The sequence below is a fragment of the Ranitomeya variabilis genome, chromosome 6, assembly GCF_051348905.1.
Source record: "Ranitomeya variabilis isolate aRanVar5 chromosome 6, aRanVar5.hap1, whole genome shotgun sequence".
In the NCBI taxonomy this organism is placed as follows: Eukaryota; Metazoa; Chordata; class Amphibia; order Anura; family Dendrobatidae; genus Ranitomeya; species Ranitomeya variabilis.
In genome coordinates this window covers 120,788,599-120,816,124 of record NC_135237.1, presented here as the reverse complement: position 1 = coordinate 120,816,124, position 27,526 = coordinate 120,788,599, and the positions used below count along the sequence as shown (strand labels likewise).

Genomic DNA, 27,526 nt, shown 5'->3' with positions numbered 1-27,526 from the left:
AGTCATGTGATTTATACTTTCTGATGTGCAAGCAGGCACTTGAGGTTCATTGCCTTGTGTGGTGGATTCTGGGGCAGCACCCATAATAAGTTTTGTCTTCTGTATTCAGAAGTAAAGGGTGATATGTGGTAGTTGAACGATTGTCAAGCCGACAGCTAAGTAATGTTTATGGACAAGTTAATTGTGAGATACATTTTCCTTATATATTATGTTTATTTGCATCAACTATCTTTTTTATGGTTGGTTGTGTTTTGAGAATCATATATAGACACACTTGTGGAGTCAACTGTCTCCACTGACTATAATATGACTATATTACACTCGTCAAATTTCTGCCAAGATTGCCATTATCAGGCCATCTCATCATTCCTCTCTTCTCTCATGCCAAGGCATGCCTCAACTTTGAACATCTTAATGTGCTGTGGACAAAGGGCATAGTGGAACATCCCAGTAGAGGCTGGTTTTATAGTAAATTCTCTAAAGGAGCTTCCCCCTTTAAGGCTATGTGCACACAGCATGTTTTTCAAGTGAGTACACTCCTTAACGAGCTTGAAATTTGATCTGAACCTGACAAATTTGAACAATTTGCAAATCAATTAATACACATTATACATATTCCAGAAAATTGCATCAGTCAGAGAAGAGTAACATGACATTGGGCACGACAAGGCAGGCTGCTTTGCATATCAAATCACATGCCGTAGCATAGATAATCAGGAAGGACTTTCATAGTCTGTAAAAAGTCAGGCTTGGAATGCAGCATCCATTTTAAAGTCAATCTGGACAGTGAGAGGACATTACAGCTGACTGCTTAGCAATAGAAGTATGGATAGAAAGTCATGAAACACTGGATAATCATTATAAATAGTCTGTGACAGCACAGCATTGAGGAACAGCTACCATCCATTTTACCATTTGATTATTTGACATTACTATGACAGCACTTGTGTGAAAGAACTTTGAAAAGAGTTGGATACAATCCTAGGGGACATAAGCATATTACACACATTATTTCAGGGTAATTGGACTACTTGCGATTCATGGCATATCAAATTTCAAAGCAAATCTCAAATGATTCCATCATTTATATTATGTTGAATTGAATCCCATGCTGTCATTTTAGTAACACAAACAGTTAAATTTTAAAGGGATAGTTAGGGCAACACATTCTCAACCTGAATGCTTGCCCCTGTTAAAATAAAAACATCTATACTCAACTCTGGTGCCAGCACCATTCCAGAAGTGTTGGCACTCGTGTTTCTAGGCTCAAGTGCACGCAATCAGCGCGCGGGCTTCACTGTCCACACTTTTGGACATATTGAACTTCAAGACGAAGTCAGAGAGCAGCCACAGCCATGACTTCCTGTTGATATTCTAGTAATCTGAGTGAGTCCTGGGAATGCGAGTATCTACAGGGCTGGAACGGCACCATCATCATTGTAAAGGTGCTTTTATTTTAATGGGGACAATCATTCAGATTGAGATGGGATTGTCCTAGTAGTGGACAACCCCTTAAGACAAAGTATCTCTTTCTATTAGTCATATCTCAAGATTGACGAGAATATGCCTGCATGAACAAAAATCACTGGCACTTCTAAACGCAACCTCTAGAAAACAAAAATTTGCTCACAAATACTCTCAAACAATAACCTGTGCAAAATATTTGGTTTCATCATTTTATATACATACCACACTATATAGTATTAGGTTTTTAACCAGTTCTCTCCTCATACCTCCCAGCGCTGTGTCATAGAACAATCATGATACAGGAAAGATATATATCTTGGTACCTTGTTAGCCAGTAGATTAACCACTGAGGACTCTCAATTCTAAATATTTTTCTATAGAACAATCAGACATCTTAAATTCATACGAAAATTAAGAAATTCATCTATTCTAAAATGAATGTCACCCAAAAAAGTATTTTTTTTCATGTGGATGTTGAACTTAAGTGATGAAAATGGGATGGGGTACCTGGCCCACCTGTCAAAATTGATAAAAAGTGTGGGGCATCAAGAAGCACCAGGAGGTGAATCCTCTTTTCCTGTTATGGAGAACTAATTTTGAAAAAAACATACTGCTAAGATTTAGAGTTTGAAAATATTAACACATGTTCTGGCTCTTATATCTTTCATGTTCTAGTTCGTGTAGCGCTCCATTTTAAGCAATTGGATACCATCTATTTTCACAAGCTTCAAAAAGTGTGGCACACAAAATTATATTTGGGGGAATTCTGTCTAGCGTTCAGACTACCTTTAAGAAAGGAAACAAGACTGCAAAGGTCACAGTTATTTCCTGCTGTCCTCACTCACTGGGGAGAAATGTTCTTGTGGTCATTACCATCTGTACTTTCATCCTATTTCCAGTATTAGCCAGCTCATTTTTATAATGTGCTGACCACAATGGAATGTAATGAAATATCTGATTCATGTAAACATAAGAATGATATTGCAATTCAATATCCTTCAGCAATAGGACAAACAGTATGACGAGATGAGAGATGAAAGACTTAGAACATCATGAATTTATATACATGAGAAATCTTTGCGTATGAGAGGTCGTCCATCTGGAAATTACTGAAAACCTACTGAGAACCTAGGTTCTAGGTACAGAATGCTTCTGTTTGACCTGCATAATCATCTTTTGTTACTTATTTTAAGCTCTGTGAAGAGACACTTAGCACATGTCTGCCATTGACTTTGTATGCCGTAAAGAATCAAAATTTAAAATAAAACTTTTCAAATAGATAAATCCAGGGAGAAGTTTGACATTTAGTGTGGTAGAAGTATTCATGTTAATTGTTTCATTTATGAATTAGGTACCATTGAAGATGCAGTAAACAACAGTAATGTCCACTATGCCTGGATCCTAATATATTATTTTACAGTGCCCCAATGAAAGTATATATTAGTATGTCTCCAAGGTAAATAAAGTGAACTATACATCCTTAACATAAATTTTTCTTAATAAAAAAACATAAAAATATAAAAACACAGGTGCCTCACAAAAGAGGGACACATGCAATGTGCCAAACCAAAGGAATATGTGACATCTAGTATATAATTTGGCAGTAATAGCACACAGGTGTCTAACAGTAGAAAAGTGGTCATACAAAATATATTATTAGTGATGAGTGAATACATTCAGCACTATTCGTTACTCACACGAATAGTACGGTATTCGGGCTATTCGTTACTCGGCGAGTAATTAGGTATTCACCTCGGTATATTTGAGTGACCTTCCAGCATGTCTGGTGCTTTATTTGCAGCCAATGAACAGGTTGGGCTGGCTTGCTAATCACAGTAATGCCGTCACCATTTTTGGTGTGGCATTACTGAGATTGTCTGGCCTTCCAGCATCATAGGGGATATTTAAAGGCTGCCGGCACAATATTGCGCACATTGCAGCCGGAAATAGCATAGGGAGAGCGTAGTTTGAATGTAGGGAGAGTGAAAGGAACGTAGGGAGAGTGATAGGAAATTATAGTGAGCGTCATTCTTTTCAGAAAGCTGTTTTTAGAGCTGAAGATTGTGAAAATTTGCTGTTTCTTAGGTGGGGATTTAGTAGGGACAGATTAAATAGGAGGGAGAGTGAAAGGCAGCCAGCTGGGTGTTCTCATCATTGCAAGTACATTCTGCAGATCTCTGCTATTTTCCACAGCATTGTATAGTAGTTAGCGCTTGGAACATACTGTGGAATAGAGAGGGCTTCATCCACTACCAAAATACAAAAATCAGCTATTTGTAGAGGGAAATAATATTAGGTAGTGTAGGATTCTGAACGGAACCGGAGAGTGGACCCTCTGGGTCGTGACTCTAGAGCCCCCAAGGGCGAGTGGACCAGATGAAACCACCCCCTATACAGGGAGCATTAGGAGCAGGCCCAAGGGGGATGGAGACACAACTGCTAGAGCCAAAGGGACGACTGCTAGTAAACGAAAAGGAGACAGAAGACAAACCGAAAAGAACTGGAACTGAGAAGGTTGAGTATATGATGGGACCTAAGGAGTAGGACAGGGAAAAACACGATGCTGCAAAAAGAAGACAAAACGTAATAAAGTTAGGAACACAGGACTAGATGCAGGTCAACTGTAACAAGAACAAAGGACAGGAGAGGCAGAGATATGGGACTGATATGGCGGGAACACAGGACAGGTACGGTGGTGACACGGAGAACTAACACAGGGCTGAAGTGGCGGAGACATGAAGCAGGTAAGCCAGAGACACGGGGCACAGGCACAGGACAGACATGGCGGAGACACAGAGCACAGACACAGGACAGGTATGGCAGAGACACGGAGCACAGACAAAGGACAGGTATGATGGAGACACGGTGTTAGGGGTCAAGTTCCCGCCTCTGCACAGGGGGAATCTCAGGCCATCTCTGCTGTGGTCTCCCATTCTTCTCCTGCCACAGTGAAGCCTGCTCAGCGGAGACGTCGCTCCCAGCGTCTCGCTCAGTCTGACTCTGTGCAAAGGGTTACTGCTGCTTTTCCAGCTTCTGCCATTGAAGCCAGTGCTGGGCAGCGGCAAGCAGATGCTTTTGGGACTAAGTCCTGCTTTCCCCTTCTGAGCATGCCCAGGGTAAGATTTCTCATTGAAGATCGAGGGTCACATGCTTGGATACTGCAGCAAAGCCCATTGGTTCTCCAGGAAGGTCCTGAAGGTGCTCAATCTCTGTGGCAGCCTCTCATTGGTCCTTCTAGGAAGGTCTTGTACTTGCTGCAGCTATAAAAGGTTCGCATGGCCGCACGGCCATGCACTAGTATCAAATCTAAGTTATGTGCTTTGCGCCAGTGTGGTCATGTGTGTATGTGTTCAGGGACCCAGCTGAAATAAGCCCCTAGAATACTGGCACCTCTGATGAGGAGATTGAGTGTATGTATTCAGGGCCCCGGCTGAAATAAGCCCCTAGAATACCGGCTCCTCCAGTGAGGAGATTGTATGATTGTGTAACCACAAACTGCTATCTGCTCGGCAGTTGCTGTGTTCTCCTGTGAGTGTAACAGGACACAGTGCTTTCTTTAGGTGACTCTGTGAAGTAACAGAGTTCGCTTCCACCGCCATATAGGGCCGCCATTTGCCAGCAGCAGGTTCTCTCCTGCACGGTGGACCTCGGGCTGCGAACGCACCAAATAACATCTCTCTATTTACTCGGTACATTCCAACAGCCCTAACACACGGAGCACAGACACAGGGCAGGTATGGCAGAGACATGGGACAGGTGTGGCTGGAACACAGGGCAGGAACGGTGGAGACACGGAGCACAGAACAGGTATGGCGGAGACACGGAACAGGGACAGCAGAGACACGGAGCACAGTGACAGAGGAGCCTGAAGGAAATAGCTACGCTGACAGTACAGTTTACCCTAAGAAGCACAGGCATCTTACCTGGGAAGATGCCAGGAAGAAATACCCGATGGGCGCCAGCACGTTGGGGCAGAGCCATCGGGTCGCGACCTCCCAGTAAGCCCTGCGGCGCTGGGGATGCGACTGCGCATGCGCACAGAAATGATACGCCGGGACCCAGCAAAGAGAGAGGAAGATCGGCGAGGGACAGAGTCGGGAGCGCGCCGTCGGAAGAGAGAAGGCAGGTAAGTATGTGCGGACGTGACAGGTAGTAACTGCATATACAAAACAATTTTGGGGGATCTACATAATATTCCTGTGCAGCAGCCTATAATTTTTTTTATTTTTCTTAACTGCAAAATGATATTCTTCAGTGCCAGCATATAGTAACATTCTTTTTAAAATCTAATTGCCAAATAATATTCCTCATCTATTGCTTAAATACCTAATATTTGACTAGCAGTTGAGCGACTGGCGCAAAACCTCTTGAGCTACGGAAACATCACTATTTACCATTAATTTCCTTGAGTCTGCTGTTGGCATGTGTCATAAAGGCAACGTAAAAAAATCCCCCAAAAAATATATTTGTTTAAAAAGTAGCAGCGCTTTATGTAGCATTTGTGCGACTGGCGCAATCTTGGTAGAAATAATCTTATGTAACAATTTAGCAGGGGCAATAATCTTCATTACTCTGCATTTGGAGAGTGTCAGGAAGGCAATGTAAAAAAAAATCATAATTTTCTATTGGTTTAAAAAATATTGTATCTTTATCTAGCTGCGATCTCCAAAAAAATAGCCACACATTGCTAGATACAGTGAATTTGTACAGGTATTTGTGAAAAATAAAGGTAAAGGTATTTGTGAAAAATAAAGCCAGTATTTTTTTGTTTCATAACTGTAACGCATTCAAGATAAGAAACGGTGAGGTTAAGGGACGTAAATGTGGCGGTGCCCGCCAAGGCCATTTGACAAATCTGAAGGTGACTGTATCTAATTCTAGCTTCCTGTCAAAATTTGGTGAACACTAATGAGCCCAAACAAGTGCGAGGATGTTGTGGGTTGGATGACAGACAAAGGCTCCAGTGTGTTGACAAGCAGCACCACATAGTCTTCCACACGGCCCAGTCACAGTAGCCAAGAGGCTGAGCCTCTGAATCCTCAACCTGGTCCTCTTTCCTCCCACTTTCAAGAGTCCCAGGAGACATATGACCCCAACGCTGGCCACTCTGAGGAACTGTTTACATTCCGTTGTAATTTCTCAGGCCTCTCAATGTGCTCCACTAAAGAGTGTCATGAGGAAGTGGAGCACAGTGATGCCCAAACATTTGAGCACCTACGGCTAGGAGAAAAACACATTGGGGAAGGTCAATTCATGTATGAAGAGGGAGAGAAAAATCATAATGCACAGTTGCCATCAGGTCAGCCTCAAATCGTAACTCAAAATGAGGACCAGATTGCAAAATTGGAAGACAACGTGGTTCATGATGAGGCCACTGATCCAACCAGAGAGGGATGGATCCATAGCAAGAAAACAGGCAAGAAGAGGTAGTGGTTTGACCAGAGGTAGAACTCGGTCAACTGTTCCGAAGAGCCCCCCCACTTGGCTTGATAACAGGCCAAGTGTGCATTACCCTGTATGGCAGTTTTTTTCTGAAAGTCCTTCAGATAAAACAAATGTAATTTGCAGCATCTGTCAATCCAAACTAAGGCTAAGAAGAGGCAAGAACACTGCCAAGCTGAGCACCACCAGCATGCAAAAGCACATGGCAACCATGCACCCCAGTAGGTGGGCAGAACACCTTGGTACAAAAGCTGTGTCTGAGGGTCAAACCACTGCACTTTCCCCTATGTTACCATATTCCCAATCTGCTGATCATGAAGCAGCTGTTGATGCCTCCGGCCCACAACCAGTGGTTGCACATATACAACAGTCAGCAACGATGTCCAGTTCATTGTCCCAGTGCAGAAATTAGTTGTCTCTGCCTCAGACATTTACCAGAAAGCAGAAATATCCAGCCACCCACTCACAGGCCCAAACGCTAAACACCAACATTGCCAGATTTGTAGCACTGGAAATGCTGCTATTATGACTTGTAGGAACTGAGTCTTTCAGTGACCTCTTGATGGTGGTAACAACATGGTACTCAATTCCCATCCAACACTATTTTTCCCGATGTGCTGTCCTTGCGTTACATAAGAACGTGAAACACAATATCAGCCATGCTCTGGCCAATGTAGTCACAGGGGAGGACCACCCACCCACAGACACATGGACAAGTTCTTGTGGACAGGGACAATTTATTTCCCTGATGGCATACTGTGTTAACCTGGTGGAGTCTAGGACAGAGTCAGAGTCTGGGACATCACACATCTTAACCACACCAAGAATAGCTGGCCCAAATTCCATCAGGACTTCAATCTCCTCGTATTACCCTTCCTGTCTCTCCTCCACTTCCTCCTCATCCTCAGCGGAACTAGCCTACCCATCATTCCCCAGCTGTGAAAACTGCAGGACTGCCTTGGCAAAGCAGCAGCATGCTCTGCTGAAGCTCAACTGTTTAAGTGATAAAGCTCATAAACACAGCAGAGATATTGAAAGGGATAAAAGAACAGATCGATCAGTGGCTCTCCCCGCTGAACATCCAACCAGGCCTCGTTGTGTGTGATAATGGGTGTAACTTGGTGGTGGCTTTAAAGCTCGGCAAGCTGGTACACATTCAATGCATGGCCCACGTGCTGAACTTGGTTTCACCACGTGCTGAACAGTGCATGCATACCAAAGGGCTATAGTGGAAGATTTGCTTAAAAGATTGCAATGGTGCAACTTGTACTCTCTATCTCTACCTCTTGTAATAACTGCTAGATGTATTGTGAGGTCCCCATCACGGCCTCTTTCAGCATGTATGATACAGACCACTTGGGGTACTTTTTGGAAACCTTTGAACATTGTGCAATGGTCACATTTCTACTTGCTATCTCTACCTCTTGTAATAACTGTATTGTGATGTCCCCACCACAGCACCTTTCAGCTGCTCTGATACAGACCCCTTGGCTACTTTTTTTTAAAACCTTTGGACATTGTGCAATGGTGGAACTTGTACTGTCTATCCCTGTCTCTTGTAATAACTGCTAAGTGTATTGTGATGTCCCCATCACGGCGTCTTTCAGCTGGTCTGAGAGAAACCCCTTGGCTAATTTTTTGAAACCTTTGCACATTTTGAAATGATGACACTTGTACTCTCTTTCTCTACTTCTTGTAATAACTGCTAAGTGTATTGTTATGTCCCCATCATGGCATTTTTCAGCTGGTCTGAGAGAGACCCCTTCGCTAATTTTTTTAAACCTTTGCAAAATGTGCAATGGTGAAACTTGTACTCTCTATCTCTACCACTTATAATAACTGCTAAATGTATTGTGAGGTCCCCATCACAGTCATTTTCAGTGTGTATGATAAAGACCCCTTGGGGTAATTTTTGGAAACCTTTGTACATTGTGCAATGACCAACTTTCTACTTCCTATCTCTTATAATAACTGCAAAGTGAATTGTGATGTTCCCATCACGGCGTCTTTCAGCTGGTCTGATACTGACCCCTTGGAGTAATTTTTTGAAATCTTTGGACATTGTGCAAAGGTCACATTTCTACTCTCAATCTCTATATATTCTATTATTATAATTATTTAATTGTGCTGCCCTTCTCATGGTCTCTTTAAGCATGTATCTGGTAGCCTGATGTTGATTTTTGGGTCTGCACTTGGACATTTTGGAACATGAATGCATTAATTAACATGCTCCACACAATTCTTCAGGTTTCAGCCTTACACATAAGAATATGAGTAATTAAACATTCTCTATATATAGGCTGCTAGTTCTAACATCTTACCCACACATCACTTTATTAAGGGAAATTTGACATAATACCTCTTTTAGCATATGCCACATGCTCCTCATATACGCAGCACCCTGGTAGGTGGCCGGAGTGCCTGGGTTCAAAATCTGTTTCTGAATGGGAAACCACTGGTCCTTCCCCTGTGTTACACCCTTCCCAATCTGTTGTTCGGTAAGGAGGCACTGATGCTTCCTGTCCACAACCTGCAGTCGCACAGACACAACAGTCAGTAACCACGTCCAATTCGTTGTCCCTCCATCCCTTCATGAGTTTCATTCTGTTTCCTCAGAAAGCATCAAAGTAGAGGTATTCATATTAATTGTATAATTCATAAATTAATTGTCATTAAACAGTAAACAGCAGTTAAGTCCACAACTCCTGGACCCCAATACAATATACCTCAACCAACCACTTAACTGGCAAGAACATTAAATGACAATGCATTTACTTATCCATCATGCAATACTATCAATGAGGCATCAAATTGGCTTAAAGTAAATTCTGCCACACGAAAATGACCTCAAAACATACAGCTAATATCGTTAAGAACTATCTTCAGTGTAAAGAGCAAGAAGTCATGAAATTCAAAATATTGCCCTCACAGAGCCTTCATCTCAGCATCATCAAATCTATATGGGATTATATGAAGAGACAGAAGGATTTAAGCAAGCTTACATCCACAGAATTAAACTAAATGTTCGGCTCCAATAAAATAATAAAGCATATACTCACCTAACGTGTTGGCTCCTTTCCCGCTGTGTCAGCACTCACGGTCCGGGGTTGTGATGCGATGGAATTACACTTGATGCCTGGTGCTCAATCAGCACTGGCATCACTGTCTCTGCCTTTGGAGAAACTGAACATGAAGAGGAAGTCAGGGCTGCAGTTGTTACCTGGCTTCCTCCTCACATTCAATTTGTCCGATGGCGCGAGACAGTGATGTCAGCATTGATTGGGCACCAGAGTCACATGTCACAACACGCAACACCGCATCACAGTCCTGGGGACAGCAGTAAGTGAATATAGCCTTAATTATTTTATTAGGGATGAACATTTAGTTTAAGAAGGGGCTTCCTCATGGGGTGAGTGATGTCATGCTTGGAAGTGATGGATGATTCCTTTTTGACAGGTAATCAGCACATACAACACCATTCTGACTCCAGGCCAGAAGGGGGAGCTCTAATCCTGACTTCAAGGGAGCTGCTCTCTCTGGTCGGGAGGAGGAGATAGTTGCTAGGCAGTTGGGAAGAATTAGACAGTTGGTGCCGGACAGCAGACTGGAGCAGTCTGAGGCAGAAGGATGGGTGAAGAGCCGTACAGCCTTAAGTGCTGTAGCCCCTGGATAGCGAGATACAGAAGGAAGAACAGCCCTTAGCTAATGTGCTGGAGAGTGAAGCACAAGAGAGTGACAACAAGGGAGAATATTTGGGACTGGGCTACCTCCATGATAGAGCACAGATACTGGTAACCAGAAGACTGAGGTTGTGTCATACTCTAGGAGGCACAGCAGAAACCAGCTGGACAGCTAGACTACGCGTAACCTGTCCGCCCTAATGCCCAGGTGACACAATGACACATAGAGCTTGGGTCATGATAGAGACCCTGTAAAAAGGCTCAAGTCACCTGTCATATGGGTTTGTGTCCCACTTCACTAAAGGGCAGAGATAACTGAGAGGACCTTGCTAAGAATCCATAGGCAGTAAAGGACTACATCAACACAGCACTAGAAGGAAGGCTTTTAACTCCACCTGGTAAAGCTGGACTCTGAACTCGCTTCCAAGCCGGTCGGACCCTGCCTGTACATGTGATCTGGTTCCCTGGATTGTGGCTGCCTGCTACCATCAGTAAACCAGGTAAAAAGACTGCACAACTGCGTCCTTTGTTCTTTACTGCACCACTCACCATCTTCCATCTATTCACCGGGAACCCTGGGGACCTACTTCACCTGTGGGAAGTTATACTATCTGGCTGCCATAACATCACCCCAGAGGACCCCTTTAAGCAGCACTTTGGTCATCCCTGACCGAATACCACAGGTGGCGTCACAAACTTTCTTTATTTTAGAACCCCTTTAAAAAGACTTTCCCTTTAAGATGGGCACCCAGTGCCACAGAAGGGGTCGCTGCCACTGTGACACATCCCTTTAAGTACCAAACCCGGTACCGAGTACCCTACTGCCCTGATGGGCGACTTATAATCAATTAAAAAGTTAGTGGGAGTGCTTTTTTAAGTTAGGGGCATTTTTCATAAGTCTGCCACACTTCTAAGAAAACATTTATATTTTGGACAGACCTTCTGCTTATGGATCATGTTGTAAAGAACTCTCCGAGGATGGATAATATTTTTAATGAAATCATTTGTATGATTATTAGTACTGGTAGAGAGTATTGGAGTACCAGAGCAAGTCTTACTGGTCATGATTCAAGGGAATTAAGCACATAAACTATCTCTCTTCAAAAGGTAAGGAAACTGCATCAACTATGTGTATTGTGTAGACTTCAGCAAAATATTTATACACAGTATATAAAGTGCATTGAGAATTTCTATAATGGTAAGCTCTCCTGCACATAGTTAAAATCATAATAGCTTTTTATAAAAAGAGATTTTATATCAAAATGGAAAAAAAAATCATAGGCATCAGTTCTGTCATGTTACAGATAGCTTCCGAGGCATATCTACCATTACAAACTTTTGACAAGGGTGTTATTAGTGGTGAAATGACAGGGTATCTGCTAGTGGCTAAAGAGTCATTTCCAAGTAATTGACTGGAAAGCCGGCTCATCAGCTATGATGTATCTTTACTCTGTATTTTAGGAATAGTTGAATCTAGTAGCATAGAGAGTGTGTGACAGTACAAATACAAAAGATATCTAAATATCTGTTTTCATTTAAACCTCAGGGCAAATACATTTTATTTCCTACATAAACCATGTTATAAGAAGAGGACTCTATGGTTGTAATTCAAAAATCCTATCCGGAGTGGAGTTTTATTAACATGAAGTGGTTGAGTAATATTCCCCCACCTAAGAATACGAACAATATAACTCAGTGGGAATTGTTTTCTCTACCAAATCATATTTCAGTGAACACCGTCTGCAAAGGAATTCAAGTAAAGGAGATTATTTTCCAATGATTTAGCCAATACTCCAACATGAAAGATGTGAGAGTAATTTGAAATCAATATTTACGGCCCCAGGCGAGACTGTTGTACCTTTGTCATTCAGAGAGCCACCTCAGCAGGTGAGCTGAGCAGAGTGACAATGAAATATATTCCTAGTCTACAGTATCTATAAAATGAGAAAGACTTTACAGAAATTTGTACTTTTTTAGGATGACTGGAAAGTTATAAAGTCTGGTAACAGCCAAGGTAAAATGAATTAGTGCAAATAGTGCATCTGACAACTTGTAGACTATAGAGAAACCCTCAGAAATAGCTCACTTCATATTCACTTGCTATGCTTATGGAACTGACTACATTGCATTCTTTAAAGAGGACCTGTCACCAGGTCAAAAGTGGCCACTTCATGCTTTTATTTTATTCTCGCTCTTCCCTTGAGTATTAAATAGTACCTGTCACCATGAAAATGCAGTCCAATCTGTAGGCATCAACTTATAGAGCAGGGAGAGCTGAGTAATTGGCATGGATGCCAACTTTCCTGAAATTTCAAGACAGTTCCTAAAAATAGGGCACTATTTTACCCTGTCCGCAAAAATAATTTAGGCATCCATAACATATACAGATTTTTTTTTTTACTGTAATTACAGTGGCATGTAAAAGTCTGGGTACCCCTGGTCAAAATACTGTTATTGTGAACAGCCAAGCAACTTGAAGAGGAAATAATCTCTAAAAGGCCGAAAGTTAAAGATGACAACTTTTGTTTGTATTTTAAGCAAAAAAAAATATTTTCATGTTTTACATTTTAATAATGACCTAAAGAAAATGGGCCAATGCAAAAGTTTGGGTACTTTGCATGGTTAGTACCTTGTAGCACCCCTTTTGAACGTATAACAGCTTGTAAACACTTGTTAAAGCCAGCCAAGAGTCTTTCTTGTCTGAGGGATTTTCTTCTATTATTCCTTGTAAAATTCTTCCAGTTCTGTGAGATTCCTGGGTCATCTTTCATGCACTGCAATTTTGAGTTCCAGCCACAGATTTTCAATGATGTTTAGATCAGGGGACTGTGAGGGCCATTGTAAAACCTTCTGCTTGCTCCTTTTGAGGTAGTCTATTGTGGATTTTCATGTATGTTTCAGATCATTATCCAGTTGTAGCAGCCATCCTCTTTTCAACTTTGGCTTTTTTTTTTACAGATGGTGTCATGTTTCCATCAAAAATTTGTTGAAATTTCATTGAGTTCATGCTTCCCTCTACATGTGAAATGTTCCCCATACCATTGGCTGCAACACAACGCCAAAACATGATTTATCCACCCCCATGCTTAATGATTGGCAAGATGTTCTTTTACTGAAATTCTTTGCACTTTTTTCCTCTACAAATACCTTTGATCATTGTGGCCAAATAGTTTCCAAAATGCATCAGGCTTATTTAGACGTTCTTTTGCATATTTCTGACACTGATATTCATGGTGAGGATGCAGGAAAGACTTTCTATTGATGAATCTTCCATGAAGGCCATATTTGTGCAGGTGTCTCTGAACAGTACAACAATGTACCACAACTCCAGAGTTTGTTAAATCTTTCTGAAGGTCTTTTGCAGTCAAGCGGGGATTTTGATTTGCCACTCTATCAATCCTACAAACAACTCTCACTGAAATTTTGCTTCGTCTTCCAGACATTATCTTGACCTCCACTGTTCATGTTAATTGCCATTTCTTAATTACATTTCGAACTGGGGAGACGATAACTTGAAAATGCTTTGCTGTTGACTTATATCCTTTTCCTACTTTGTGGTTGTTAGGGCTGGCTGAACGCACCAAATAATAGAAAGGTAGTAATAAGGTGCGTTCGCAGCCCAGGTCCACCATGCAGTGATGATACCTGCTGCCCGGTAATGGCAGACACTATATGGTGGTATAATAGATGAACAAACGTGGGTTAAATGTCACCCAGTGTGAACAGAAGTGGACTCACAGTATTGCACCACCCCGGAATATAAATGCTGTAGCCTTTTAAAGCTCACAGAGCTAGGCAACATAAGTGCTAGTGTATAGTCACAGGACTCTACCCCAAGGATACAGGATTAGAGTCCCTCTAGACCCACAAGTGCTTGGTGCTGCAACTATGGCACCAGGGAGAAACTATGCTACAGATTTAGCACCGCTATGGTGGATGCCACTATCCACCCTAACTAGGGTCTGGAAAGCGCACTAATTGCACATGGCATCACACTGACAGCCGCTGCTGATATGACGCAGTATACTTGTGCCTAGTGATGAATGGCATAGTCTGGCACTAGTTAGCTCAATCACCCAAGTACAAGCAACAATGTTAGGGAGGGGAATGATTAGGAGCTTTCACCCGAACAATCAAACATCCACACACACACGAGTTCAGTTTTATACTAGCCATGCAAGCCTTTTATAGATGTATCCTTCCGGGACCTTCCTAGTGGTCCAATCGAAGATGCTACAGGACCTGAGCATGAGACCTCCGACCTCCAATGAGAGGTTGTCCCACGGGCATGCTCAGTAGACGAAAAGCAGGACTTAGTCCCAGGAACGCCTGTTCGCCGCTGATCAATGCTGGTTACTTAGGCTGAACCTGGGGTAGCAGCTGTAACCAGAAACACAGTATCAGCTTGAGCCAGACGCTGGTACCGACTTTTCTGCTTAGCAGACTCCACTGCGGATGGGGAAGAATGGGAGACTGCAGAGGATATGGTTCGAGATTCCCCTGTGCAGCGGAGGGAACTCAACACCTAACATTGGGCCTCTACTATTTTCATTTTCAGAGTGCTAGGCAGCTTCTTAGAAGAACCCATAACTGCTCATTTTTGGCACAAGTTTAGAGGAGGCTCAGCTTTTATAAAGCTGGGAAATTTTCCATACCTGGCTTTCCTAACAATGATAGTGAACAAGCTAATTAAGGTCTGAAATATTGGTCAAAATTATCTAGATAGCAAGATAGCACAGAGGGTGGCAGGACTCTTCGTCCCCTAGCATAGCACAAGGCACTTTATCTCCTCATACAAGCCAGTCCCCTGATGAATTAGCTTGGAAGAAACGCGTTGGGACAATGACACAGGGAGAGTGCAGGGCATGTGTGTGCAGGGGTAGTTGTGGACTGCCCTTGTAAGGGCAGGAGCTTTGGGGATAGCTTATCAGTAGCCCCATAGGGATTGACAGGGCATTGTCATTTCCCATCAAATTTCTGGATGTACTCCTGACCGGGGACTATTCAGCGCTCCTGTGCTCGCACCGTTGGAATTGGTGAGATTGTTCCTTTTCCAGTACTATATATCTGTTTATTATTTGGCACGTTTTTGTTTTATGTGCCACCATTGTTTAAAGATGATTAATTATCTTTTGTGCAACCAAGTGTATGTGCATTCATGCTGCTAGTTACATATAATTTTTCTTGCAGCAGATTTGTATATCGTACCTTGGGCCATCTATATTCCGCAGGTGTTGCTATATGCGGAGTTTGGAATCCTATTTGGGGCTATTCAGTCTCTTAGGTTTTTTGCATCAGACTGTACCCCAATTTTTATCATATTTTGGGTGACTTTATTCTCTTTTATCTATATTTATGAGTAAAAGTTAAGTTTTATTATTCCACTTGTGCTATATTATTATTGTCAAAATTATCTAAGCACACAAATCTCTATAGGTGCCCAATTATTTGTTTTGGCCCATTTTGCTTTTTGTAATTTTTAAAAGGTAAAAAATGACAATGTATCTATCTAGATAGATATATTTGTCTAAAATACAAAGGAAATGAGTCATCTTTAACATTAGGCCTTTTAGAGATCATTTCAACTTCCTTAACTGTTCACAATAACAGTAATTTTAACTAAGGGTGCCAAACTTTTACATGCCACTGTATCATCATTTTACAGACTACAGTGAATGCAACTAATATTTTCATATCAGAATTTTGGACTGCAGACTTGTGTCACTTACAATCATGATGATTTATTATGGTTTTCCAATGTGTCTGTAAAAATGCTGTCTTTCTGTGATTTTTTAGTAAGTTATTCATAAAAAAAGTAAATTTGGCAACCCTGGTAGTTGGATATATAGGTTTTTGAGAGAAGATTCAGTATCTCTCTTGTTTTAATCATGTTAACGTCTGCACATGCTGTGATTTTAGGCCCACCCACTGGACCCAATCAGTGATTGACAGCGTTCTTTGTATAAATATCTATAGAGAGAAAGCTGGCAGTAACTGATAACACTTGACCAAAAGCTAAATTATGAAAAAACAGGTCACTTTGAATTTTTTTTTTCACAAAACAATATATCAATTTGAGCCAGCAAGGAGAGATGAGTACCAGCACTAAAAGCAGTGTGCTGGTATATTCTTGACTGATGCAATAGCATTTTTGTAATCCATGAAGAAATGAAAATTCGGGTGCTTGCTAAGAAAAAAAGGCAACACTCACTGTTCCTGGTGCAATCCTTTATTCAGTAGCGTGCATACATGGCGACGGGAAACGTGCAGACAAATGCGGGCTTCGACCGTTTTGCCCTGTGTGACCTTCTATGGGTCCAAAGGTGAGGACTACTGAATAAAGAATTTCACCAGGAACAGTGAGTGCTGCCTCTTTCTATTTATGGACAATATATCCATCTGGTCAGCTACCCATGTTCAATAACATGGAACCAGAAGATTGGACTGCATTTTCATGGTGATAGGCTCCCTTGGATTTTTTTATTTTTTATTTAATCTGCATACAGTTCCAAACATATGGGACCTTTTATTTAGTGCTAATTTTTCTGGTTTTTACCAAGGGGGTGTGGCACACAGGTTGGTAATTCAAAGCACCTTAAAGACACACTCCAAAAGAATCCCATAAGCAATGCTCTCTTGATAAAGCCCATAAACATTAGTATTAACAAAAATGGCCAATATCTCTGGAACCTGTATGGCAGATTTTCAAAAAAAAAAAAGAAAAATACTCAGGGGAGCAGCAGAAATTATATAAACGCAAAAACTGGTTACTTTTCGCCGGATGACTGGTCCTCGCTGAATAATATGGTTTTGAGGTTTATTAATAGTAGCTCTAGTAATATCCTCGATGGTCAGTGGTTTAGTGGATAATAACTAATATTTTTGTAGGGTTTAGTACTGAAGATGAAGAGTTTAGTAGTAATATCCCCTGAGTTCAAGTTTGCTGTATGGGTTACTATTAAAGTTGAGCAGATCATTTGAAATTCCAAATTACTGTTTCGACAAATCTCCCCCCGACGATTCGAGTAATGGCAAAAGGAGAGGAGGGAAAGAAAATAATAATAAAATATATCATTTCAATATGATCTGTCAGCTTTGTCATACATATCACTAGTCCTGTGCCCAACTGGGAACCACTGATGGCTGATCACTAGTGTTGAGCATTCCGATACTGCAAATATCGGGTATCGGCCGATATTTTCTGTATCGGAATTCCGATACCGAGTTCCGATATTTTTGCGATATCGGAAATCGGAATCGGAAGTGTGCGGTGCTTATGGTTCCCAGGGTCTGGAGGAGAGGAGACTCTCCTTCAGGGCCTGGGATCCATATTCATGTAAAAAATAAAAAATAAAAATAAAAAATATTGATATACTCACCCCTCCGGCGGACCCTGGCGCTTACCGGTGCCTCCGTTCCTAAGAATGCAGGGAGTGAATGACCTTCAATGACGTCGCAGCTTGTGATTGGTCGAGTGAGCGGTCACATGAGCGGTCACGCAACCAATCACAAGCCGTGACATCATCGAAGGTCCTTCACTCTGCATTCTTAGGAACGGAGGCAGACGCTTGGACCGGTGAGAGCCGGGGCCGTCAGAGGGGTGAGTATATCAATATTTTTTATTTTTATTCTTTATTTTATACATGAATATGGATCCCAGGGCCTGAAGGAGAGTTTCCTCTCCTTCAGACCCTGGGAACCATTCCGATATTTTGTGTCCCATTGATATGCATTGGTATCGGGTATCGGCGATATCCAATATTTTTGGGATATTGGCCGATCCAATCCGATACCGATACCTTTGCATATCGGAAGGTATCGCTCAACACTTCTGATCACCTAGTGGTGCTGATCATCACTGAACAAGGTATTATATATGCTAGAAAAACTAGGATGTGATACCCTAGTTGCTGTTCTTAACATTATAGGGAAGCCCGCTCGGCCAGGCAAAGCTGAATTAGCCAGCTCTAAGATGTTTCTTGAGTATGGAAAATGTTTTTTTTTTATGAATTGCAAATGGAATCTGAAAGTGATCAAATTTGCATGAAATGACAAATTTCAAGCAATTAGATTTGAACTTGATCCTCCACCGATCGATCTGTTCATCACTAGTTACCATCTTATAATTCTGCTGGTTTAGGAAGGGGTTTTCTAGATAAATATTGATGTAATGAGTAGATTATTCATGTACTCTAAGTTTCAGGTAGTCTAATTTATTTGGTCCTTCCTTTGTGGTCGAGGTTTATTCATATCAATTTATGTTGTTTGTTTTTACTCACTTATGTAGTGCCATTAATTCAACAGCGCTTTACAGACATTATCATCACTTTCCTCATTGGGGCTCACAATCTAAATTCCCTATCAGTAATTATTTGAGAAGAAACTGAAGTATACCCATGCAAACACAGGGAGAACGTACAAATTCCTTGCAGATTTTGGGATTTGAACCCAGGATCACAGAGCTGCAAAAGCAACAGTGCTAACCACTGAGTCACCTTGCTGGCCATAATTTTCTCTAAATTTGTCTAAAATTATGGGCAGCAATGCAATATTTCATTGAAGGGGTCAAGCCTCTATATTTTTGCTACAGAGGGTAACATTTGCTGCTTACTGTTTAACAGCCATAAATGTAGTCTTGAACATCCTCTTTTCCATAAGCCGTATGAAGGTTTTGCGTTAGGTTTGCTCAGCAACTTCCACAATTGAGCTTTATGGAGAACGATTGCAGACAGATCCTACTTTGTAGAACTCATTACAACCATGTAGCATGTAGTATGTGGTCAACCATTTGTTTGAATGGACACCATACAATACTGAGTGCACTGTGTTGCTGTTGGGCACAAGGAATATTTGACAAGCAGTTATTACCATTGGGTATTTCAGCTTCTAAATCTACCAGTTCAGTCTTTATTTAGGAACACCGGCATAATGATAGTCTAAATGTAGCACCAATATTAATCTATGAACATATAACAGAAAAAAACTATAACAGAAAGAACTTTAAATTGCACTGTAGATCACACTTATTCACCAGAAACTGACCATTCTGCAAACAAAACGGGTTACATTATTCAGCAAAGCTCAAAGAGGCACTTCGACATGGATGAATGACCCCGACCTGAAGATTGAACAGTAAATATATGTTACTTGCAGCATATTTTGTTTGACAAATATAATGATTCTCTGGCTGCTCAGTTTGCTTTATGATACACAATGGAAGATCAGGATGGAATATAGATGGCAATAAGTATTCATTCAACTGCAAGTAAACCTGCATGCACATAATTAACCAGTCAGTGGGGACAGATGTAGATGATAGTAATTCACATTCGCTGAAATGTGCCTATATGTTTGGCATTTTAACTTCCTTCTATTCCCTATCCAGTAGGCATAGATTATTCATTCTGTCAGCACCCAAAGATATGAAAGCAACTTAAGAACTGCTGCCAGATCAAGCACCGCACCTCTTACTATGTGCGTCTAGAACAATTCCATGCAATCTATTCCTACGTCTCGCAAATTTATTATATCAAAATATATGTATAATGCAGACGCTCTCCACAAAACAAAGGTCAACGGTGGAAATGATATTGCTCCTTATATTCTGTAAAATGCCTTTGGTTACTTCAGGTAATCTTTTCAAATTATGAAATAGTGTTTTGATATTAGAAACCTACTTATTTTTTCCCGTAGCTGTTCACAGGGATTAGAAACCTCTTGATGTGCCATTTTCAGTAGTGTTTTATTTTCTTCTCATAAGTTGCCTTGTCAATAGATATATTTAAGTACTTGACATTTCTACAATATTTTACATCAAGCCTTTGCTGCTTGTAATGAAAGAAGTAACTTCATACTAAACATTAGCAACAAATATATATTTCATGTTTTGAATTGACTCCGCTAAAGAGTGATAACTGTGTAGGAGCTACAAGATTCAGCTTCATCATCTGTGTTAGGGGTGTAAAAACTTCTGTTTCTTCCATGGGAAACATTGTCATTATACATTACTTTTAAAAATTCTGGAATTTTAACACTTTAAAGGGATTTCTTGTTGAGGAACTCTAGGAAAGAGCTGGTATAGAGAGCAACCATAAAAACAGACTCAATGGAGGAACCAATATGGTCATTCATTCTAATAACATTTCATTATTTCAGCTGGTACCATGTGCTTTTTGTTTCCTCAGATGGTGCAGCTAGGGAAGCATTACCTCTAGGTTACCCCACAAGTACTGATAACTGGATTACCCATTTACTGGTATCAGCTTATTAATGGGGAACCTGTTTTACACAAAGACATAAAAATCTTAAAGCCCCTTGAAATTTAACTCCTAACAATCAAATGCCAAGTGATAGGACATTTTAACTGTGCCATATTTTGACTTGGAATTCCCGAAATAACTTGTAGAATTACTTTTAGACCACCTATGTCAAAAGTCATTTTCTGATGTTTTTTGAAAGATTATCCTGCAAAATTCTTTAGAGTTTGGGGATACTGTCATTAATATATAGAGTCCCATTCTAGTTTTAAGTGACAATAAGAATGATTGAGGCTCACATTTTGAATGCCTCTCTTTTAAGGGTTTAATGGAAATCATGGATGATAATTGGTTTCAGGGACAAACGTTATGTAGATTCATTAAGCTATTACCTTCCTGAAGCGGCCTTGGTATAATCATCAATTTAAATGTGCAGACGCAACAGGTTCTGTAGTTAAGAAACTGGTACAGTAGGTCACAAGCTTACTAACCCTTTCACAATGATGCCTGCTAGTTAGTGATTGGTATAGTAGGTAGCAATATTGCTATGATGCCTACTAGTTATGGTTTGGTATAATAGGTTGCAATATTGCTAAGATGCCTACTAATTATGGTTTGGTATAGTAGGTAGCAATATTGCTAAGATGACTACTAGTTAGGGTTTGGTATAGTACTGTAGATAGCTATATTGCTAAGATGCCTACTAGTTAGTGTTTGGTATAGTCGGTAGCAATTTTGGTATGATGTCTACTAGTTAGGGTTTGGTATAGAAGGTATCAATATTGCTAAGATGACTACTAGTTAGGGTTTGGTATAGTAGGTAGCAATATTGCTAAGATGCCTACTAGTTAGTGTTTGGTATAGTAGGTAGCAATTTTGGTATGATGTCTACTAGTTAGGGTTTGGTATGGTAGGTAGTAATATCGCTATGATGCCTACTAGTTAGGGTTCGCCATAGTAGGTAGCAATATTTCTATGATGTGTACTAACTAGGGTTTGGTACATTAGGTTAGCAATATTGATGACAAGTGCTTAAACAAAACATTAAACTATAGCAGTTTGGAAATTACAGATACCAAAGTAGTGTTGTTTTAGTAATCTCTTCTTATAGTACAGCCCTATTTGGGGCCAATATTGGCTACATGCTACTCACAATAAGAACATATTAAGATGGAAAATACAAATGGCTGTGCTCATTTTTCTTTTGAGGAGACTAAATAAGAAGGTAACAATTTTTCAATTTCATCATATGAAATTATTTCTTCAAGCTTTCTAACAAAAATGCCTTAAAGACTTATTCTCATTATCAGAAATGGTGAAAAATTGCAAAGTACGTGTAGAAAAAGCCATTTTTCAATTTACTTATTATTAAAATTCATATCCTCAAAATTTCAAAGATTGTTAATAGTCTTGCTTATTGCTTGTTTTCTAAGTTACCGGCCACCCCTGCAGTCTATCACGGGTTCCGGCTGCTTCCCTCGCAAGGAAAGTAGTGCTTTCCCATAGACCTTACAAACATTGTTCCGAAGTTGACCAGATCCAATACTGAAGAGGCAAAGCTGCTTTTGCCTGCAGCACAGGAGAGCGCAGAGTATATGTGGCAATAATGATGGTGCGCACACCGCCTTCTGGCAAACAGGAAGCCTGGAGATATGGAGGCAGTGCACTCCTGTGAAGCTGTCAAAAAAATGCTAATAGGAAACAATATTTCTGTTTTGGAAAAGTGGTGAAAAAATACAGGCAGACAGAAAATATAACTCGCCTCCCCCCCAAAAAATAAAAATAAAATAGTAATAATAATTGGAAAGTAGTATAATATATAATAATGCAAAGCATTCTACCAGTACTGCAAACAATTCCGATTTCACACTAGAATTCAATACCTAGCCTGGAGCAAAAGCACAAGAAAATATACAGAATTCTTAAATATGAGAAACCATAGAGCTTTCTATGCAAACCGCATTGGTCACATGCCAAGAAATACCATGCTAAACCCTAGAGATATACCATGCTGAACAGTTTTACATTTCTATAATCAGCACAACTTAATCCGGAACAGATTGTTGTTCAATCAAGTAGTAGGAACCCAGCGTTTTCAAAGAAATCCTTTTACATACCTTTGCATTGATTTGTGTTTTTGTCCAAGATTGCCTTAGTCGATACAATCTTCCCATACCTGTAAACAATGAACAGAAATTCATTCATTGCTGCTAAATATTTGCTGCATGCTTATGTCAGCATTGTCTTAAAAATGTAATTCTTCACTCTCCTCTATTTATCCACACCTTCTTTAGTATGTTCATGAGATAATATACAATTTTGCTGCAGATGGAGAAATATTTCCAGAGGAATTATTATTATTATTATTATTACAAATCATTTAGTCATCGTTGTATAGTACTATCAGCAAAAATAATTATTTACAGCAGTATACACTTAAAGGGTATGTTAAAGGGGGTCTTGATCTTAGGATAAGTCATCAATATCAAATCGGTGAAGGTCTTAATACCAGATGTGCTACCGAAATAAATAACTTTGGTATTAACCCTAGATAGCACAAAGCAAGTAATGATATAGTACATTTTTAACTTTTCAATATACTAACACATTCAGTATTTGGTCAGTATTTTGCATTAGTATCTATAAGCCAAAACCAAGCGTGGGTGAAAAATACAGAAGTGGTGTCGTACTTTTATTATACTTTCCCTCTGATTGTTCCGCCCCTGATTTTGGCTTACAAATACTGACATCATATACTGCCCAAATACTGAGCGTGTGAACATAGCCAAATATATACAGTATATGTTTAAAAGTTGAACATGTTTGGAAACACATTTATTCTGATTAAGGTACTGGTTTATTAATGTGTCTTATCAAAAATGAAAGTATTTTTTATCTATGGTGAATAAATGAAAAAAAATGTTGAGTCATGAAAGAATGGCTGAAAAAAATGGATGTTTTATTCATTTAAGCTGATCAATGGGGGTTTCGGACACCTATCAATGTGATAATGGTAATTTTCTCTAAGTCAAAGTCATTAACTTCCTAAGTACTGGATGATTTTTTAGCTTTTTGCTTTTGTTTGTTTTTTCTCCTCTTCTTTCAAGAGCCAAAACGCAAGACATAGCCATATGAAGATTTGATTTTCTTGTAGGACAATCTGCAGTTTTGGATAGCATTTTTATTTCAGCATGCAACAGGCTGAAAATTCCAAGTGTGGTGAAATTGTGGAAAAAATGCAACTCTATCATGGTCTTTTGGGCTTTGTTTTTACACGCTAATACTGTGGTAAAATGACTCTGATTTATGATTTTCTTGGTCAGTAGGTGACACAAAATTTACAGACTTTTTTCCCGGAAGAACATTTTTTTGTTTGTATCACCATTTTCTGAGACCTGTAACATTTTATTTTTTTATCCATAGAGCTATGTAAGAGGTTTTCTTTTTTGTGTGTGTGAGAAGCTGACATTTTTTATATACCGTATTTTTCGCTTTGTAAGACGCTCTGGATTATAAGACGCACCCCAAATTTTGAGAAGAAAAATAGGAAAATTTTTTTTTAATAAATTGGGGGGCTTCTTATAATCCATGCGTCTTATTGCTTACCAGGGGTTGTGGCTGCGGTGGATCAGGATCCCAGGGTCGTTGCTGGAGGCAGGAGTGGAGCATTGCTGCAGGCTGGGATGAGGGGGTCTGCAGGGGGGCTCCTGTGCTGCAGGGGGGCTCCTGTGCTGCAGGTTGGGATGAGGGGTGCTGCAGGGGGCTCCGGTGCTGCAGGGGGGCTCCGGTGCTGCAGGGGGCTCTGGTGCTTCAGGGCTGTCTCCAGTGCTGCAGGGCTGTCTCCGGTGATGCAGGGGGCCCTGGTGCTGCAGGGCTGTCTCCGGTGCTGCAGGGCTGTCTCCGGTGCTGCGGGGGGCTCTGGCGACATTTTGTGAAAGGCCAGAGCCCCCGGCAGTTCATCCATTCTTTCCTGTGTGGTGGACTTCGGGAAAATGGCCGCCGGGATCTCGAGAGATGAGATCTCAGCCCTGAAATCTCATCTCCCGAGATTCCGGCAGCCATTTTCCCGGAGTCAGTCATACAGGAAAGCATGGACGAACTGCCGGGGGGTTCTGGTCTTTCACAAAATGTTGCCAGAGCCCCCCACAGCACCGGAGCCTCCAGCATCACCTGGGGCAGCAGCGGACAACTGCGGCAGCGGTGGCGGGCGGCAGCGGTGGCTGACAACTGCAGCAGCGATGGCAGTGGTGGCGGACAACCACGGCGGTGGACACCCCCTCATCCCAGCCAGTAACATAAGCGGTATATCCGCTTTGTAAGACGCACCCCCATTTCCCCCCCAAATTTTGGGGAAATAAACTGCGTCTTACAAAGCGGAAAATACGGTACCAATTTGGCTTCAATAAAACATTTTGATCATTTTGTACTGCATTTATTAAGGAGGAGGCATGACCAAAATTACACAATTTTGCAGATTAGATTTTTTTTTCCTTGTTATAGCAACTACTGTATAAGTGAATAAATTTTATATTTTTATAGGTTGGACTTTTACGAAAGTGGTGTATATGTTTATTTTTTTTCCTGTTTTTTAATAAAACAAAAGGTGGGTGGTTCAAATTTTTTATATTTTTCAACTTTTTTTGTATTTTTTAAAACAATTTGTTTATTCTTTTTTTCCTCTTAGGGGAATTGAAACTACAACTGTTTGATCATTTATACTATTTACTGCAATACTTCAGTATTGAAGTATACAGTGTAAATTGCAGTCACCTATGACTATAGTCATATATGACCTATATGTTTAGTCTGTGGCTGGACTTCACAGGACGTCTAGGAGGGCAGCCACATGGACCTTCAGTAGGCCACTAGCTGCTGTGGTAAACTATTTGTGTTCTGCAATCTCATCATGGTGGGCTGATGGGAACCAATGTTCATGAAGACATGTGTTCCATTTAAATGCCAATGTCTGATATTGACAGTGACATTTAAACGGATAACAGCAGTGGTCAGAGTTCAGCTATGGCTGCTGCTATTTGACACAGTTTCCGGCTATGTAGCCTCCATTTGACAAGTCTGGAAAGAGCTTAACTCCTGATACCTCTCCACACATGGGAACCCCTGCAATCACATAAATGTACATGATTTTGTATTAAGGGGGTTAATAGCCCAGACAACCCCTTTAAGTGTTTCATTATTGCTAGATTGAGCACACATGTTTTTTTCATAATAGAAGTACTTAAATAGTTATCGGCCTCTGAGTCACAGTAAATAATTTCTCACCCTTTCTTACTATGTAGCTGCTGAAATCGAACTTTTCTCTTGGTCATGAAAACTTAAAATATTTCCTCATGCGATTAAAGGGAGGTCCCTTCACAACAAAGGATATAAACCTACAGCTACTATTAATGACCAATGTGATCAAAGAGTATAATAAAATGTAAATGTTATTTAAACACTAATATAAGATAGATAATACATGATATAAAAACTACAGGAACAATAGTATAATTTACACATTGGGTGGCATGGACACAAGAAAAAATAGTTGAGGCTAGGCTCACATTTGTATTCAGGAGGGCTGCGGATGGCTGCGTACTTCCTCCCTTCTTCCTCCCTGAATTTCCGCCAATGCTCTGCCTACTGCAGCAGTAGGAGGAGCGTAGGCGAAGCTTCAGGGAGGAAGTACGCAGCCATCCGCAGCCCTCCTGAATGCAAATGTGAAACCAGCCTTAGCCACACATCTCATAATAACAGTCATCTAACAATAATCCCAACATAGATAATAAGTAGCATATATAAATATAGAATGACTTAATGTAACTATGCAGCACCCCAGAGTCCTGGTCGTTGCAGTACTGTTGCTCCGCCACTAAGGGGAGTGATGGTACGTCTGATGGCACTTAAGGAGTTCACCTGACCAGGTATCACAGACACCAATACACTTCACAGTCTGGCCTCCAGGGGGACTAAAGGGTACTATGTATTAGGCCACTCCTCACAATCTCGTAAAACTGGGGGTTGGATAGGAAGTTAGGGAGAAGCTGACTGGGTTGGAACCAGGCAACATCCTGTGGCAGGGGGTGTTGCAGGGGAAAGATTCAGGGGGGTCACTGTCAGGGGTGGGATCCTGACAGAGGCCTAGCGAACAAGACAGAGCGTTAAGGAACTGCGCCTGCACGACATTGCGGCGGTATCTCAAGAAAGGACAAGAAGCGAGGTTTATTGTGGAGAGTGAGAAACGAGATCACAGCAAAAAGGAGATAACACCAGTAGGAGTCGTGCCATAAGATCGAGGCAACATCCTACTGAGGCGTGTAGCCGGTGGCCAGAACGCCGAGGAAGTATTGGGCTCCAAGCATTACTTCAAACCAACAGCAGGACAGTTAATTATAGGTTGGCTGTCTCACCTAAATCACCTAAGCAGACATAGGGGGCAACTGTGGGAGAGGGGCATCACTAGGGTCCCTGAAGAACTCCAGGCCTACCCGTCATACGGGTGCGTACTAGCCATATCATCTGTGGGACGGAGAAGAACATCAGAACAGATATAAGTTGTGAGAAAGTACATCAGAAACAGACACAACAGTTGTGAGGACTATCCCGTGGTGCTCAGCAGGGAAGTACTACAACACACAGGCGCTAGAAGGTAGGCACAGATTTCCACCTGCAAAGGGAACTCTG

The 27,526-nt window shown here is 41.0% G+C and overlaps 1 protein-coding gene across 2 annotated transcripts in view; it reads right to left on the bottom strand.

Annotated features, from left to right (window-relative positions):
- RBMS3 (RNA binding motif single stranded interacting protein 3) overlaps positions 1–27,526 on the bottom strand; it is a 1,020,603-nt gene that overhangs the window by 642,084 nt on the left and 350,993 nt on the right. For both annotated transcript variants that reach the window (XM_077268961.1, XM_077268960.1), the window contains exon 3: positions 22,963–23,021. In XM_077268961.1, the coding sequence (XP_077125076.1) occupies positions 22,963–23,021 (59 nt within the window). The remainder of the gene's footprint in view (positions 1–22,962; positions 23,022–27,526) is intronic.